The sequence below is a fragment of the Akebia trifoliata genome, chromosome 16 (genome assembly GCF_017979445.1).
Source record: "Akebia trifoliata isolate Shusen 1 chromosome 16, ASM1797944v1, whole genome shotgun sequence".
In the NCBI taxonomy this organism is placed as follows: Eukaryota; Viridiplantae; Streptophyta; class Magnoliopsida; order Ranunculales; family Lardizabalaceae; genus Akebia; species Akebia trifoliata.
This window is the reverse complement of record NC_141390.1, coordinates 30,473,625-30,492,356: the sequence shown is the minus strand read 5'-3', so window position 1 is coordinate 30,492,356 and position 18,732 is coordinate 30,473,625. Positions and strand designations below refer to the sequence as shown.

The 18,732-nt window shown below is 33.9% G+C and overlaps 1 protein-coding gene and 2 pseudogenes across 3 annotated transcripts; all 3 read left to right on the top strand.

The window, feature by feature from the left end:
* The first annotated feature begins 735 nt into the window (after window positions 1-735).
* LOC147383464 (uncharacterized) lies at window positions 736-8,471 on the top strand. The gene is made up of 5 exons (XM_086427299.1): window positions 736-991; window positions 1,186-1,483; window positions 3,814-3,829; window positions 6,903-7,146; window positions 8,025-8,471. The coding sequence occupies exons 1-5, from the start codon at window positions 811-813 to the stop codon at window positions 8,354-8,356; spliced, it is 1,071 nt and encodes a 356-aa protein (XP_086283425.1). The 5' UTR covers window positions 736-810; the 3' UTR covers window positions 8,357-8,471.
* A 2,325-nt stretch (window positions 8,472-10,796) lies between these two features.
* LOC147383463 (major strawberry allergen Fra a 1-B-like) lies at window positions 10,797-12,956 on the top strand (annotated as a pseudogene). The gene is made up of 4 exons (XR_015173250.1): window positions 10,797-10,806; window positions 12,255-12,440; window positions 12,539-12,602; window positions 12,644-12,956. The product of XR_015173250.1 is annotated as a major strawberry allergen Fra a 1-B-like (transcript).
* Window positions 12,957-14,537: 1,581 nt separating this feature from the next.
* Window positions 14,538-18,728, top strand: LOC147383462 (major allergen Pru ar 1 pseudogene; annotated as a pseudogene). The gene is made up of 3 exons (XR_015173249.1): window positions 14,538-14,772; window positions 16,748-16,876; window positions 18,125-18,728. The product of XR_015173249.1 is annotated as a major allergen Pru ar 1 pseudogene (transcript).
* Window positions 18,729-18,732: the final 4 nt, after the last annotated feature.

The window sequence follows — 18,732 nt, the reverse complement described above, 5'->3', positions numbered from 1 at the left end:
TATAGAATACTAGAGTTCGCAGTGCCTTAGGCAGGGCATGCTCTTTGGGATTTATGAGGGTAAAAGTGAAAAAAAAATAAAGTTGGAGGGTATTGTTAAAAAAAAAATTGAGATTAATGGGATAAAATGTGAAAAATAATAAAATGAGTTAAAGGAGTATTAACAAGGAATTATTTTAGTTCTAAATCGAAAATATTTTTTTAATAGAAAAATATATTGGATAACCTAGTAAGATGCACTATGATACATCAAATCATATTCCAGGATAAAATCAAATAATTAGAGATTATCAAGTTAGACAAATTAATAACAAAAACTCCACTCAAGCTCTATTGAAGCATTTTTTTTTTATTATGAATGGGCTCATCACAAGCCCTCTTTAAACGCTTAGCAGAGGTCTACCCCTCTGGCCCAAATTCATGGACTTCATTTGGGTTTTGGCTAAATCCTATAAGCCCTGAGATGGGCTTGGACTGCAATAGGTCCAATTGACCCTCTTTCTATGGTCCTCTCAAGTTGGAGTGGTAGAATTCAGAGAGGGACCCATAGACCATAGCTTAAAGAAAATTGGACCGCCTCCCTAGGTGTCTGTTGAATGTGCCAAAATTTAAGTATTCAGACCTTATGCGTGCATTTTGTAATATAGTAGCAGCCCCACTTGAACATTAACAAGACTTTTCACACCAAGGCATCACCATCTTAATCTATAAATACCACCAATGTTCCTCACCATCTTCACAACTTAAAACACTCCTTCCAAAGCCAATCTATCTCTAATTCTGATAATCTTTATATTCTCTACAAGAGAAAATGGGTGTCACCACTTATACCCATGAGTTGGACTGCTCCATTGCTCCATCTAGGTTGTTCAAGGCCTTGTTCCTTGACCATGGCCTGATTTCCAAGCTCATGCCTGACGCGATTAAGAATGTTGATATAATTGAAGGAGATGGAGGGGCTGGAACCATCAAACAAATCAATTTCAGTGAAAGTAAGTTGCACAAAACATGAATACATACAAACCCGCATGGGGACAGCGGAATTGGTCTAAGACCTAGTGTTTCTTGCACAAGGTCTTGGGTTCAATACCACTAATGGGCTAGAAATAATGTTAAATGTAATTATGTATTTATTGTCAAACAAATATTAACATAATCATGTATTTATGATTGAAATTCTATGCAGAAAGTCACTTGAAATATGTGAAGCACAAGATCGATGTACTTGACAAAGAGAACTTCTATTGCAAGTACACTTTGTTCGAAGGTGATGCATTGAGAGGCGGTGTTGAATCAATAGTTTATGAGATTAAGTTCGAGGCATCTGCCCACGGAGGATGCAAATGTAAGATGAGCAGCCATTACCATACCAAGGAAGGTGTTGAGATCAAAGAAGAGGATATCAAGTCTGGCAAGGAGAAAGCCATGGAGATGTACAAGGTTGTTGAAACCCACCTCATCGAAAACCCCCATACCTATGCTTAGTGTGGGTTATTATGCCAAGTGTGTCTTGGATGAGTCAATGTTGTCGATCCTATGTAATGGTATTGCTTGTGTTTTAGGGTAACCAACTCTACAGTTGGCTAGCTCAAGAATGAGAAGCCCTTCATTTAGATGTTGCTTTTAAAGGGGGCCTCCTTGAAATGTTTGATTCAAATGAAAGAGTGATAATTTTAAAAAAATTAAGTATCCGTTTACCTCCTTTTCCCGCTAAAGATCGATAATCATATATTTTATGTATCTTTACAATGTTTAAAAAAAGTACATCAAATCCATTCTATTTGATAATTGTTTAAAAATAATTAATATAAAGTGTTTTAATAATAAAAACAATAGTTGAGAAAAATCAAGGGTAAAGCCTCGTAGTATTATAGAGATCAATGCACTGATAGGTCGGTCAGGATCATTTGATCCACCTTAGCCATGATCATGACAAGAAGTGGCCCACCAGTTGGAGATCTCATATAGTTGATTGATCATATTTAGATTTGTAATATTGTACCAAAAGATGATCTCCAGAGAACCATTCAAAGCAAGGAAATATCATCTCACCTACCCTACAACGATACGATGTTTTTAATAGCCTCTTACCATTTTCTATCGTTCAGACCTGACTCTGTTTCCTAGTAGGTAAGATGGGATCAACTCTTCAACTCAAGATGCTTGTTCAAGGACAATTTACTATGCTACCATCCAAGGCAGACTAGACTTTTTGTCTTTGGATACTCAACGGCACCTGACATGGCATGAGTTAGAACCATAGACTTTTTTCCTTTGGGATACTCAACTGCACATCCGCATAAATATGTGTAGTTGTGTATCCCAAAAAAAGAATCAATGATTCTAAAATATGTCATGTCTGGGGCATATGAGGGTGTTAGAAAATAATTATTTATTAAAAAAAGAGTTTTGGTAATATGACTTGCGAGGTGGCATACTCAATTGACTCCTGATGTTGACAAGTTTGGGAATCGTAGATATGCACACCTCGGGATACATGACTCTCTCGGGATATATTTTTTTATGGGAAAGTGCAATCATGTATCTTGAGGGGCACAGATCCACAATTTTTGAGCTTGTCATGTCAGGAAGTCAATTGAGTATGTCACTTGGTGAGTCATATTACCATCACTCTTAAAAAAATAATATGATACAAGAAAGATTTAGGCATCCAGGGGCATACCCTCTGACGATTACAATGAAGATTTTCTTAGAAAATCTCCCAAAACAGAACATCTCCCAAAATAGATTTTCTAACATCTAATGAAAAAGACTCCACCCAATTAAATCTTGCATAGACTTTTGAGGTAGAAGCAAACTTCGTCAAAGAATCAACTACCGTGTTTCTCTCTCATTAAATATGTGGGAAATTACATAAAGCTCAAACGACCTTGACAAACTGTCACCCATTCATCAACGAAAACGTGGTCGCAGTTCGACCTCATAAAAGACTTCTTCTAATTTGATCTGTGTATGTGCAATTCCATAGACAACGCCTCTCTCAATCTGCCATCCTTATGTATAATAAATTCAAGATAAAGAAAGTTGTCGTACTCAAGGCATTTCTACATTATTAGTTTTACAAAAACATTCCTCTTTTTGGGTCTCAGCATGGAATTTACATTCTACATACTCGATATTGTCGTTCAATTTGGAATAAGACATATAATTAAATATTATATATATATATATATATATATATATATATATGTACCGTAGACTCCCATTACGACTCACATTGCGACACACCGTTTTGTTTTATATGTATCACACCCCATATATATATATCACATATTGAAATAAGCTAAATGAAATTTAAAAATAGGCATATAGTCAAAGAGTATGACATCCATAAACTATTACATTTTTTAAACAAGAAAATTCAACAAATTGTTATGATTAGGTCAAAATATTCGCCATCATGAGCTGGGCATTGACTGACTATGATAGGTCCATAAATTCCTCTTTATCATCTATGGATCCTATACGCTTTCACATTGATATGAGGCATATGAGGCACAATCTTGAGGCCACTTCAGCATTAATTTTTTGTTGTTGTAAAATAGAGTAGCCAACCTGAATTGAATATTGACAAGGGCATCCCAATATCTAAATCAATAAATACCAACTATGTTGTTCACACAATGACATACTACCCGCTCTTTAACCCAACTTTTACCTAATCTCCTTATTCCTTATCTTCCTTTGTTCGTCTTAGTTCTCTAAATGAGAAAATGGGTATCACAAATTATGAGAAATTCTATTGCCACACAACTTTTACTTACAACACGCTAATCCTTTTGAAATTAAACAGTTGCTTGTATGGATTGGTTTGTTATAAGTAAAACATGATATGGTAATAGCAACTCTTGAAATCATACCCACGATTTGAGCTGCCCTATCTCTCCAGCTAGGATGTTCAAGGCCTCATTCCTAATTGGCCATGAGCTGATTTCAAAGGTTATGACTCACACGACAAGAATATTGTTCTACTCCATGGAGATGGAGGGGCTGGTTTCATTTAATTCTTCTTCTTCAACATCTCATTTTCTTCTCCCTAACCACATGGCATTGTGTAGAAATCAAACAATGGGCTATGAGAGGATGGTTGGAAATGTTTAAAGTTAAATTGTTGCATTTTTCTAATAGTGGTATTGCATTTTATTCATAGATATAATGCTAACAATACCTATGTTATTTTGATTAATCAATGATATGATGCCATGCGTATTGAGGAAAGAGTAAAGAGTCGTGTTGGAGTGACTTCAAGATTGTACCTCATATTGCACTTCCTGACGTGAAAGTGTATAGAAATCATAAATGTTTTTTCACTCGTTGATACGAGTGAGGTATAATCTTGAGGTCACTTCAACATTATTCAAGAGTAAATTCCAAACACTTGACGCTTAACCATGTTTCAATACATGTGGCATTATGTCATTGATTAATCAGCTTCAATTTTTGGCTAACGAACAAATCTCTATGTATTCCTTCTTTTTCAGATGAAATTATGAACTGTTCTCTCACGTTTGCAAACATAAGCAAAATGCACTAACTGCTAACCCTAACTTATCTCTAATTGCACAACAAGTGAGATTTCATTCTCACCCTTAACAGCTCTATCACCCTCCCACAATTGTATGGTCCACTGAAAGAAATGCAATTAATTATATAAAATATCAACTCTTGATCTTGGGATTGAGTTGTTGGATGGACGAAAAAGGTCGATCGTGTTTGTTGGTGGTCCCATCCATATGTAAAGTCTGATATATAGTTTCATCTTTCTCATTTTACATTTTTTGGGAAGAAAAAATTATAGATTTACTAGATCAAGTCTTCCATAATGTATCCTAGAGGCATAAAAATATAGGATCATATAACTAGAACATAAAGGGCTTAGACCCATTACTCATTTGGTTTGACACGTTATAAAACAACTTTGAGGTCATGGGTTCAAGTCAACTTACCCAAAAAAATAAAAATTAAACTAGAACATAAAACTCTAATTGGAGTGATCTTCGATTAAAAGAAAAGAGACAATTGTGAGTAGTGAATGTGTGGATTAGGGGGTTTACATAGGTAAAAAGGATGCCAAGATCTAATTTTATTTAAAAAACTAAAGATGGAGAATAGATTTTGAGAAACCAGATCTAGAACATGGCCTGTCTAATGACAAGATCAGTGTGACCATGACTCTGATACCATTTTAAAATGTAAAAAACATTTTGACAAGGACTCTACATTATGTATTTTATAGGTGAAATTACAAGCAGATTTCCAACTTTTGCAAATGTAACATATGTACAAGATAATGCTGAAGTAACATTAAAATGCATGTACATTGTGGGGGGGACATTTCTGACACATCCATAAAAAAAATGCCTCTCACGATGTACATTTCAATGTTATTCCGGAACGAGTCTATGTACAATTCTTAAACTTAATTTGTCTCTACCTGAATGACTCTGATTACCTTGACATTCTCTTTGGTAGAGAGAATATGGTGAAGACTTATAAAGGAAAATTCTTGAGAAAAAATGGCAAAAGAAAATAATTTCTTGAGTCGTGTTGGAGTGACATAAAAATTGACTTCTTTCGCACAATGCTGACGTGGAGGTGCGGAAACAACCATAGATGCTTTTCACTCGTATCTATCTCAATGAAAAGTATCTATTGTTTCGTAAATACATCTAGGTCAAGAATGTGAAAAATGATGTGAATTTTAATATCAGTCCAACATTTTCCTAATTTCTTTCCTTTTGATTTATTTTCAGGTTCCACAAAATCAGCTCCACATTTTGTTTCTTAGTTTGTATTAAGTTTAGTAACACATCGGACACTCATTGCCACAAGTCTCTCTCCTTTTAAGTTCCTGAAGCATTGCCAATTGATTTTTAGTTGGACCCCTAAATTTATCATGGTACCAAAGTAGGTCTTTCTTTTCTCTACGTCACTCAGTTCATATCTCCATATGCTTCAACCCAGTCCAATCAACATGTGTAGGAGAAAAAGACCCGCTCTATTGCCATAATAAATTTAATGGGTCCAACTTAAAATCAATTGGCAATGTTTCAAGAGCTTATAAGGAGAGAGACAAGGCATGAAAAACCTACCACTCATTGCCTTGTCTCTCCCTTTATAAGCTCTTGGGCATATGTTCGAATTTAGACCCCCAAAATTTTGAGCTGGACCCCTAAATTTATCAAGTTGATTCTTAAGCATCGTTGATGGCAGGGCTATCCATGGATCAGATCAGACCCAAAATCAGATCCAATAACTTCGGGTTTAGATCCCAATAAAGTTCAGATCCAATAAGATTTCAATCCGATATCTTATTGGATCGGATCTGGGTCAACCATGTCTCGGTCCAATAATAATATATTTATTGAGATGTGCGGGTTTTATTTAGATTTTGTATATAAGACTGGATTTTGCTTGCTTCAGACCTGATCCGATTGTTAATGAATCAGGTTTGGATCTTGTTATTGAGTTCCGAAAATAAATCCAATCCGATAAGGGTTTGATACTTATTGGATCCGATCCGTGTCTTATTGGGTTGATACCAAATCGACTCCAATCTGATCCATTGACAGCCCTTGTTGATGGTCAAACTCTCTATGGCTGTCACAATTCCCAACTACTATTATCACAACTCGCCTGGTGGCATACTCAATCGAGTCTTGACAACATGACAAGTTTGGGAACTGTAGATCTATACGTCTTGAGATACACAATTGCACTTCCCCAAAAAAGTGTATCACGAGGGAGCCGTGTATCCCAAAGACTCTATACATAATTGAATGATAGAGAGACTTTTCCCACCCTAATCAAAGTCTACAAATACCACCAATGATCCTCACCATCTTCATTACACAACAGATCAAAATACTCCCTCCCAAATAAATTCATCCCTTATCTCTTTCCTCATCTTCCTTTGATCAAGATCTTATTTCACTAAAACCAAAGATGGGTGTTACCAGCTATAGCCATGAGACGAACTGCTTCATCTCTCCAGCTAAGTTGTTCGATGCTTTGTTCTTTGACCATGACCTTTTTCCCAAGTTCATGCCAGAAGCGATTAAGAGCATCGATATAATCGAAGGAGATGGAGGGGCTGGATCCATCAAACAAATCAACTTCAATGAAAGTAAGTTACAAAACATGAATTACCTAGTCAGGTTACATATATAGGCCTCGATTAAGAACATGGGGCGTTTTGCCAAATTGTATCTACTTTTGGCGTAAAAGCTCTTTTGTTCAATCGATAATTGATACCAATGTTCAAAACATGTTTCTTTGGACATTATTTTGTTGATTATGTTAAGAGTTGTGGCATGATTTCAAAACTCGTTTTCCGAGTTGTCTCGGACTATTCAACTCGTCTCATACAAGATAATCCATTTATAAAAAAATTATAAAATAAGGTAGATTAGTAGATGTTTAATCATTAAATCATATTTTATTTAGATAAATAATATATAAATTTTAAAAAAAATTAGCTATTTATTTACAATATACAAAATCCCAATTGATTTTGACGATTTTTAGTGAGTCATCTGAGATTTTCAAAATATCATCTGAGTCAACACATGTGAGATGATTTGTCCATCAGTCTTGTTCATAGACAATACCAAGATGACTCAACCGAGTCATATTGCCTGGAAATCTAAAACCACAAGTTGTTGTCCTTTTTTCATTAATCAACATCTTAAAGATATGATGAAGGGTGTTTTAGTAATTAATCAATTTCTAGAAAAAGATGGAAGGTATTTTACTTATTAGCAAAAATAAATGTACTGTAAACTAAATTTTTTTTGTAACTTTAAGTTCCGTCAGATTGTCACAAACATTAAACATGGTAAGTTGGTCTGGGAGTAGGAATTCAAGCGCTTCTCGACTCTGTAAAAACCTTAATATGAACTCCCAAAACGATTTTGGACATTAAAAGCACTGGATTCACTCTCCAAACACTTTAATTAATTTATTTTTGTCAACAAATGCTAACTTAAACATAATTCAATGCAGCTGGTCACTTGAAAGACTTGAAACATGTGAAGCATAGGATCGATGTACTGGATAAAGATAACTTCTACTGCAAATACACTTCGTTCGAAGGTGGTGGATTTCCAAATGCCCTGGAAAAAATAGTTTACGAGGTTAAGCTCGAGGACTCTGGCAATGGAGGATGCATTTCTAAGGTAGTCACCCATTACCATCTCAAGGATGGTTTTGAAATCAACGAAGAGGAAATTAAGGCTGGCAAGAGCAAAGCCATGGCCAATTACAAGGTTATCGAGGCCTACCTAACCGAAACTAAGATGCCCAAATTTAGTGTCTCCTTTTTTTTACCCCAATAAATTATACTAAGGGTGTCTTGTCTATCCTATGTAACGCTATGCTTGTATTATACAAAGGTCCAAATAATGTTTGACTTAATAATAAGAAATCCCTGTTTTGATATTTCTTTTAAAAGGGTTTTGTTCAAAGGTTTAAATTAAATGAAGAGTTGATGTATAATTTTGTTTAATTGTCCACAACTATTTTTTAAGTTGATAAGATTCCAAGAAGGAAGAAAGAACTTAAAATTGATAAAAGGATGACTAATTACTAATTAAATGATGGAGATCTTATGTTACAAAATATATATGTATTAGTAAAATTTATTTTTCTTGAAAAATCCTCTTTTCTTTTTCTACCATATGCTCCGATGAATGACAAAACAAATTAATAAGAAATAATTAATAACAAACTTGGTAGTTGAGAACAATCAAGGGCAAAACCAAAGAATAAGTAGAAGTACGTTAATTAGGCGGTTGGGATCATTAGAACCATCAATAGCCATGCATGTACAAGATAATTCATATGGAATTAAATCATTACGCTTCTTTCAATAGTAAATGAACGATCAAAATACATTTGTCATAATTCAAAGTTTGATCTAAAGAAAGTGTCATTCCGTGAAACTTTTTTCTTTAATGTTCATTAAACTTTATAACTTCTTAATGTTCTTTTTTAGTATTTATATTTTCAAAATTAGTACTAATATCAATTTATATAATAAAATACAACGGTTGATCCCAATCTAGTTATAGTTTTGTCGGATATAAACGTCCCACATTAGTTACAACGGAGTTAGGTTCACATTACCCACTTTATTGTTTTTACATTGTACTCTCTTCAATTTTATTATCTTTCATCTCCTTCTCTCTCTCCCACCTATTTCAATGATATCCCTCCAATTTGACTAACTTTCTTCTTTTACCCTTTTAACCTTAAAGAGGATGCTTGTGCCATAGCCGGGCTTTAGTTTGATTTGTTTTGTTTACTAGATTTGTCCATTTTCTTGTATAATTATTGCGCGCAAACACGTAACAAACACAACCATAGTGTTAAAATGTTCCAAGTTACATACAAATGAGATACATATTATCATATTCATTATAACAGCCTTCACCCAAAGATTTTGGGTTGGCTTAATGAATCTTGTTCTTCCTTATTTCTACTTTATCTACTGGCATATCATATTTTCTTGAATGTGTTTCCGTATCTATTTTGATTATCTTCATTCTTGTCCTTTTGCTTCTTCCTCTTACTCTTTTAGAACATTGATAATAATTTTGGTTGTACTCAGTCTTTTTTGGTATTCTTCTATGTTTAATCAATAATAAAGATACCCCTTGTGTTTTCTATGCACCTCAATTTTTTTTAGAGTACCCCTCAATGTTTTGAACAATAATAAAGATATGTTTGTGCTTGTTGCCTCCTCCCCCCCTCAATTTTTTAGGGATACCGTTCCACTTTTAATCAAATTATTAGATATACCCATGAGATTTCAAACTGATGATATGCCTCTCCTTCACATAGGTTTTGTTTGAGACACAAAAGTAAAATAACATAATTAAAGCCCAAGAAATTCGACCTTTTGCCAAAATCCCATGATTTTTCTCCCAAAAAAAGTTATCTTCTAATTATTAATTTCTATGGTAAACTAAATTTAAGTGATTCAATTTTATCCCCAATCCATTGCATTTAATGTCTTGTAGAGAATTTTTAATTTTTCAATCCAAAACTCCATCCTTCTATTTCGTATATTGATTTTGAAATATGAAGGTTGAAGGAGATAGAATCTTAAGATTTAAAGACAGGTTTACTTGAGAAATCAGTCATCTTTAAGCTGTTAGCTTCAAAGGTAAGTAAAATATTTTTAAACTAGCCAACTTTGTTTTTGATCCATCTTCAATGTCTAGTATAAATCCTAGGTTTTTAAAACCCAAAATCCCATCTTTGTACTCCTCCAAAAGTTATGTCTTGTTTGTAGATTGAAGAAAATAGAATTTTAAAGTTGAAAATAAATATTGAGAAGAAATTACTATGACAGATTTTGGGAAATTTTTTTTTATTTTTATTTTTATTTTTAAAATATTAAACTCTGCTAGGAGATGAAGCCAGGGAGGAATGGGCTGGTACACATTAAAAATAAAAAATAAAATGAAATAAAATCTTTGAATACTTCAACTTGCCACCATCACAGATGTCATAAGATGGATATTTCTGACTTTCATGTATTTGAAAATTCTTGAAGGTGTGATGATAGCAAGTCGTTGGACAAACCAAAGACTTCACAACACATGAATGAAACCAATAAGTCCTGAGCCGGGCCTAAACTATACGGCTAAGTATACATATACCACTAGTCCTCTCAAATCTCTGTGAAATTGAATTCTAGAATTCAGAGAGGGACCCACAGTAATCGGTTGTAAATCTTGCTAAATAAATGCAGAGATAGAGATGTAAGAGATGGACTTTGGTATGTCGAATTCGTTTCACAGGGACAATGAAGATTCAAAATCTCATTCGGATAAAAAGGCCAAAACAGAATTAACAACAGATTTTTCTTAAAAACAGAATTGATTTGTTCCACAAATGAAATGAAAATTACTTGTAATTGAAATAAAAAACAGAAAATAAAGATTGAAGATATAAGAAAAAGAGTTTAGAGAGGTCAATTCAACCTTTTCAATTCATCAAAAATGCTGATTTATTCTAATTATAACTCAATCCACGTAACAAGTCATTGCTCGTGGATCGGAAGATAAATCGAATTAAACATTGATGGTAACCAAAGAGTATTCATGAGAATCCCAACTTCAAACAAGTGTAGCTGACTTATACTTCAATTCTTCACATAGCATGATTGTTCTTGAGCTTATCTAAATAACAATCATCTAAGTTTGATTTGAATGTATAAGTTTGCTAATCTTATCCTAAGAGAATTTTCAGAATTAACATGTTAACTAGAAATAAAGAATCAAACAACATTGGTAGGATGAAATTGCTCCGGCATTCTTGACCTCTCTAAGGAAAGTCTAGCCGATCATCGCAAGAATTAAAATTGCAGAAATTAATAAAAGAGCAAAGAACATGGGTGAAGAAGTTGATGATCGATCTAAAATTCTTCTTCTATATCTCTCCAAAGAATTACAAAAACAATGAAATCCCACTCTTGATGTTCTCACTACACTCAAGAGCTTTCTCACAAGAAAATTACAGAGAATTCTAAGAAGAAACTAAAGAAAATTATAGAAGAGAAGAGCCTAAGAAGGACCCAAGAGGGGACCCCTTCTTTGAAATCAACCCTCAAATTTATAATGTTTGTATTCGGGTAATCGGGGTGATTTGACAGATAATTCGATTCGAATGACCCAATCAGTTACAACTACCGAAGCTTCTGTAAAAATCTCAAGGACAAATTCCTCGAAATGACCGCGACGCGGTCTTGGCTAGCCGCGGCGTGGTGACGTGACGCCTAAATTCCTCGAGATTTTGCCGGATGCTTCCTTTTTTCTCGCATGTTGTAACAGTAATTGTTACGCGTTTTGTTGGTTTCCGAATGTACCCTTTTTACCTGAAATTAGTAACAAACTATTGTTAGCTACATTAATTTGAGATTTAATATAATTTATTATTATTTTAAGGGAATTAGTGCTAAAACTTTGATAATCTTGGTGAAATTAAGGTCCCAAAATGAAATTATTGGGACCTTATCACACAGCTTAAGAAATAAGGAAGCCTCCCAAGGGGTTCATATTTTTATTAATATAGTGGTAGTCTGGAATTGAACATTGACTATAAATCTTGATGATATAATAAATCTGTAAATTACACAAATGCCCTTCACCAATTTTCACAACTCGAAAATAGTCTCTCGCTTAAGCCAATTCAATCTCCTTCTATGATCTTATATTTCTCTAAAAGAGAAGATAGGTGTCACCACTTATACAAACGAATTGGTCTGCTCCATCTCTGCTTCTAGGTTGTTCGGGGCATTGTTCCTTGATCATAGCCTCATTCCCAAGCTCATGCCCCACGCGATTTAGAACGTTGAGGTACTCCATGGAGATGGAGGGGCTGGAACCATCAAACAACTCAACTTCAGTGAAAGTAAGTTATCAAACATGATTGGTCTTATAAAATCACATAATAATATATTTTTGGACAAATACTAACATAAGCATTTTTATGATTGGACATTTATGCAGAAAGTCACTTGAAATATGTGAAGCACATGATCAATGTCCTTGACAAAGACAGCTTCTACTGCAAGTACACTTTGTTTGAAGGTGATGCCTTCAGAGGCGGTCTAGAATAGATTGTTTATCTGGCCATGGAAGATGCAAATGTAAGATGATGAGCTATTACCATGTCAAGGAAGGTGTTGAGATCAAAGAAGAGGAAATCAAGGCTGGCAAGGACAAGACCATAGCCATGTACAAGGTTGTTGAAACCTATCTCACCGAAAACCCCAATGCCTATGTTTAGTGTGTCTTTTTATGTTTTTCCCAATAATTTATTCAGAGTCTATCTCTATCATGTAAATGTTGTATCCCATCTTCTATCTTGTGTAAGGAAAAAAACTATTCTATGTATCCTAGCCAACACTACTCAATAATTAATAAGAAGCCCCTTATTATGATTTTGCTTTCAAAGGCGACTTTGTTGTAATGTTTTTTACTTAAAAGAATAGTTATAGGTTTGTTTGGATTCATTTTAAAATATTACTTTTAAAAGGTAAAAATCTTTATCCTTTTTTAAAATGCAAAAGAAAACTATTTCCTACTTTTTAGAAGTTACTTTTTTCTCAAAGATACTTTTCTATTAGCTACTTTCTAATCAAATGGGCTCTTAATTGTTAGAAGACTACTACTGATAATCTGACTCTATTTTTTTTACGCTTCCTAACCTGACTGTTCATAGAACCACAAATCTTTTCTACTTGTGTACCTTAAAACAAATGATCTACGGATCTGTGAAAGGAGCGTACAAAAAAAGGAGTCAGATTATCATGACTCTTGTTCAAAACTAATCACTGTGGTGTGTATAAGTTTAATAACAAAAATAGAAACGGAGGTAACTCAAGGGCAAAGCCACTTAGAAATAGGGGGATTAAGTATACTAATTAGGTCATTCAATCCACCTTAGCCATGATCACATAAAGAAGTAGCTCGTAAATCTCAAATGGTTGATTGATCTGGTTTAAATTTCTAATATAAATAGTACAAAATGGGGTTTCTTCAAATTCAAAAGATATCTATCTTGTAGAAGAGGATTGATGATCCTAGAGAATGACATTACAAATCACAGATCTCAAAGAACAATGAATAATGATTTTTTGACGTCCCCTCTGACAAACACTCCCAGACGTGGCATTTGTTGGAACTATAGATTCTTTTTCTCGGGATACACAACTGCACATATTTATGAGGATGTACAATGTGTATCCCAAGGGGAAAAAATCTATGATTCTAGCCCATGCCACATCAGCGGGCATGTGTCAGAAGGGGTATCAAAAAATCATGACTCTAGAACAATTCAATGAGAGGATACATCTTTTACATACTAATGGAGTCTTCTTGTCTTTAAAATTTGTCAAAGTAGAATATGAGGGGACCATCTCAACCAGTCTCCACATTTAATTTAAGGGTGTCAATGGATAGCCGAAATTCGAATTCGAAAAATCGGATATTATCCGAAAATTTCGGATATTGGATTCGGATTCGAATGTTATTTTAAAATTCGAATCAATTTCAGATACGAATTCGGATATCGCAATATCCGAATTCGATAATATCCGCTCCGATATACATATGTATTCTGTATTCATGTCTTACAACAAAACATTTATATATGCATACATATCCTGTGTATTCGTGTTTTACAACAAAATTTTAATTTTTTTTTATCTTCTCTCACCGACTCACCCTCAACCACACGAACTAGTCGAAGTAAACGGAACGAGGGTGGGGTTTCGACCGTGCGAGGTTGCGACTCCTTCTCCGGCCGGCGAGCGTGCAGGTACGTACTCTCTCTCTATGTCTCTCTGTCTCTCTCTTCCTCTTTCAATAAAACCCATTTTTTCGACGATACGAACTTCATAACCATCGTCTTCTCTGGCCGAAGAGCATCAACGATACTCTCTCTCTCTCTCTCTCTCACTCTCTCACACGTAGAATAAAACCCCATTTTTTTATTCAAATTCGAATGGAGTTGAAAAAAATAAGAAAATCAATTTTTTTTTTACAGATTCGAATAGGTGGAATTTTACTCACACACAGAGTAAAATCTCATCGTCTTCAGCCCTCATCCCTCATCGTTTTCCACGATCTCAACCCCTCACTGTCGGAATCTTTCTCAACGGCTCACCTTTGGCATCGGCGTCCATTGACCAGTGGAATCGTTCGAAATCTCTCTCTCAAAACCCATTTGATTTTCTTTGGTATTTTTTTGTTTTTTTTTTTTCGGATATTTTCGGATAGTTTTCGAATTATAGATTTCGTATTCGAATCGGATAATCTCGGATATCCGATAATTTATTCGGATACGAATTCGAATATGCGTTAGTGATATCTGATCGGATTCGAATTCGAATTCGGATAGTACTAAAAATTTTCGGATTCGAATTCGGATATAACACTGTCCGATCGGATATCTATCCGTTGACAGCCCTAATTTAATTAACCTACAATGGATGACCTCAACTTTCTAAATAGATATTTTTGCCTAATTGATTGACTTTTTCTAATCTTCTCAGGTAAGTTGGGATCAAAGTCACCAACTCATGGTGGTTGTTAAGGACAATTTAGTATGTAACTCAACTATGCAACCATCTATATCAGATTACTGTACCTGAGATTCATCGACCGTTAAAGTTCATCAATAGAAGAAAACCTTTTATCGTGGACTGATGATATGGTCTGAAAAATTATGACTCATGTAGTTCAACTATGCAACCATCTATATCAGATTACTGTACTTGAGATTCATTGACCATTAAAGTTCATCAACAGAAGAAAACCTTTTATCGTGGACTGATGATATGGTCTGAAAAAATATGGACTCTTTAGTACTCATTTTATCAAGTATTAGTCTAAAAGGGATTTTTTAAGTGGAAATATCGTAATTACTCTTTCAATAAATTTTAAAATTTAAAGAAATGTGTTTATTTGAGAATATTTGAAGTAATCCTATGTTTTAAAATTAATGACATGCCCCTTGACTATAGGCATCTCTTATATAACAATGAGAAAAAAATCTAAATAAAAAAATAAAAATCCTTATTTTCTCTTTCCAAATTAGTAATTTTTAACTCACGATGATGATGATGATGGAGACGCGCGAGTATAATTATCATCATCATCAAACTAATTTGATCTATTTATATTAGATTTATTAAAAATTATAGATAATTTTAAATGGTTAAAACATTATTTAAAAACTCGATTTAAATTTTCATCGAATTGATTCAACTAAAAAATTAGCAAGTCTACTTAAAGGAGTCAAATAAAATATATTGAATTTATAAATAAATTTTAATAAATAAAAAATATTTTTTTTCACAAAAATCTAAATAAATTGGTGAAGTATTTTATTTGACCCGGTATATTTTTTTTTATTAAACCACTTGTAAAGTTGTTAAAAAGGTATATTTCAGCTATTTTTTTTCTTCTTCAAAAAATCCTTAATTGGTGAATATTTTATTAAGAGGGACTTAAATAATCGGTATTCTTTTTTAAGGGACTAATTAGTATATATTTTCAATAAAGAATCCTTTACCGTCATTGTCCTTAAAAAATTCAGAAATATGTATAGATACAATTAATATAATTGAAAATTAAATGCTTCTAAAAAATAAAAAATCTAATTATATAAAACATGTAGAATTTCAGATTAGGATGCATTTTTTTTATTTTTTTAGCACACCATGCTCTCAAAAAAAAAAAAAAAAAATAGAATAGAATTACTAAAGGCAAATTTGACGTCAGCATAAGGAAAGGAAAGTCCTTGAGAAGGAAGGACGAAAAAGAGTAATATCTTTCCTTTTGGTTTCTTAGTTTGCTTCTTAGCGTGGTTGATGACTTGATGGTCAAGTTCTCTATGGCGGTCACAATTCCCAACCTCGCTATTATATAATATTTCAAGCCTTTGAAAGATATTTTTGATATTCAACTTTCCAGGAGCGTTGAATATATAATTAAATAGTAACCAGGAATTGAACTTTGGACTAGAGATCGACTTTTCCTACCCTAATCAAAGACAATAAATACCACCAATGCTCCTCACCTTCTTCATCTCTATTCTCTCTTCTTCTTCTTCTTCTTCTTCTTCTTCTTTTGATTATAATCTTATTTTACTAAAACCGAAGATGGGTGTCACCAGTTATAGCCATGAGTTGAACTGCTTAATTTCTCCAGGTAAGTTGTTCGAAGTCTTGTTCCTTGACCATGAATTTTGTCCCAAGCTCGTGCCTCATGCGATTAAGAGCGTCGATATCAAAGGAGATGGTGGGGCTGGAACCATCATACAAATCAGCTACAGTGAAAGTAAGTAATAAAACATTAATTGCCTAGCACGGTTACATCTATATATAAAGGCCTCGATTAGGAACATGGAGCGTATTGTGAAATTGCATCTACTTTTGATGGAAGCTCTTCCGTTCACCAATTTTCAAGAGGGGATTATGTTGAGAGTTGTGGCGTAGTTTCAAAACTCACGTTGATGTCTCATCTCATCTTGGTCATCTACAAGACCGAGTTGTCTTCAATGAGATAAATCATTTAACTCATTTTATTTATATTTATATTTATATGGGTCAGGATCCGTAGACACATAAAGCTACTTGTAAAGTCACAATGCGTTTTGTCTTATATGGGCAAAAAAATTCAGAATAGGTTGATTTTTTGTGAGGATAATCTCTATGGTGGAGAGATCATCCTCACCAAAAATCAGCTCATTTTGAAACTTCTACCCAATTTTTACAAGTTGAAGAATTGTGAACCGTCCAATTTTTATAAACGTCTTTTGATGGGGTTAAAAATTTCGGAATGAACTGATTTTTGGTGAGGATGATCTCTTCACCATAGAGATTATCCTCATAAAAAATCAGCCCATTCCAAACCTTTTTGCCCATATAAGACAACACGTTGTGCTTTATGTGTCTATGGATCGGCACCCAATATATATAATTATAATTTTCTTTTCTTATAATAAAGAAGATTAGAAGATTATCTTCTAATCACATTTTATTTAGATAAATAATATTAAAATTTCAAAAAATATTTAATTATTTACCCGATTGATTTTGATGAGTTTGAGTGACACAACTAAGATTTTCAAAATATCATCCCAATCGTCTCATTTGTCCTGAGAGATGACTTGCCCATTCCTCTCGTTCAAGTATGACATTGGGATGTCTCACTCAAGTCATCTTAGTCTCGGATGAGATTTAAACCATGAGTTGTGGTCCTTTTGTCATTAATTAATATCTTAAAAAAATATGATGATGGGTATTTTACTAAATAACTAATTTTTGAAACAATGATTATTAGGTAAAATAAATGTACCTTATAAACCAAAATATATCCATTACTTTTAGTTCAGTTACATTCTCGCAAACATTGGACATGGAAAGTTGGTCTGAGAAGTAGGAAGTGCTTCTCAAATCAGTACCAAAACTTAATATGAACTCCCAAAGCGATTTTGGCCATTAAAAGCACTAGATTCACTCTCCAAACACTTTAATGTGTTATTTTTGTGTCAACGAATGCTAACTTAAATATGATTCCATGCAGCTGTTGACTCGAAAGACATGAAACATTTGAAGAATAGGATTGATGTACTTGATAAAGAGAACTTCTACTGCAAATACACTTCATTCGAGGGTGATGAATTTCCAAACGGCCTGGAAAAAATAGTTAACGAGGTTAAACTCGAGGACTCTAGCAATGGAGGATGCATTTCTAAGACAGTCAGCCATTACCATCTCCAGGATGGTGTTGAGATCAACGAAGAGGAAATCAAGGCCTGCAAGAGCAAACGCATTGCCACTTACAAGGTTGTCGAAGCCTACCTAACCGAAACCAAGACGCCTAAATTTAGTGTCTCCTTTTTCTTACCCCAATAAGTTAATGCCAAAGGTGTATTGCGTATTGTGTGTTGTCTATCCTACGTAACACCATCACTTGTATCATACAATGGCCCAAATAGTGCTTGGCTTAGTAATAATAAACCCATGTAGATATTCCATTTGGAAGGGGTTTTGTTCAAAGGTTTAATTTAAATGAAGAGTTGATGTGTAATTTAGTTTAACTGTGCACAACTTTTCTTATAACTTGAAAAGATTGCAAGAAGGAAGAACGAACTAAAAAAATTAATAATGGATAGCTAATGAAACAATGGA

What these genes read in the sequence shown, in the direction of transcription:
- LOC147383464 (XM_086427299.1), top strand. Translation starts at nt 811, where the DNA reads ATGGGTGTCACCACTTATACCCATGAGTTGGACTGCTCCATTGCTCCA. An exon ending in ACAAATCAATTTCAGTGAAA is followed by an intron (nt 992 to 1,185) that starts GTAAGTTGCACA and finishes AATTCTATGCAG; the next exon opens with AAAGTCACTTGAAATATGTG. An exon ending in ACAAATCAACTTCAATGAAA is followed by an intron (nt 7,147 to 8,024) that starts GTAAGTTACAAA and finishes AATTCAATGCAG; the next exon opens with CTGGTCACTTGAAAGACTTG.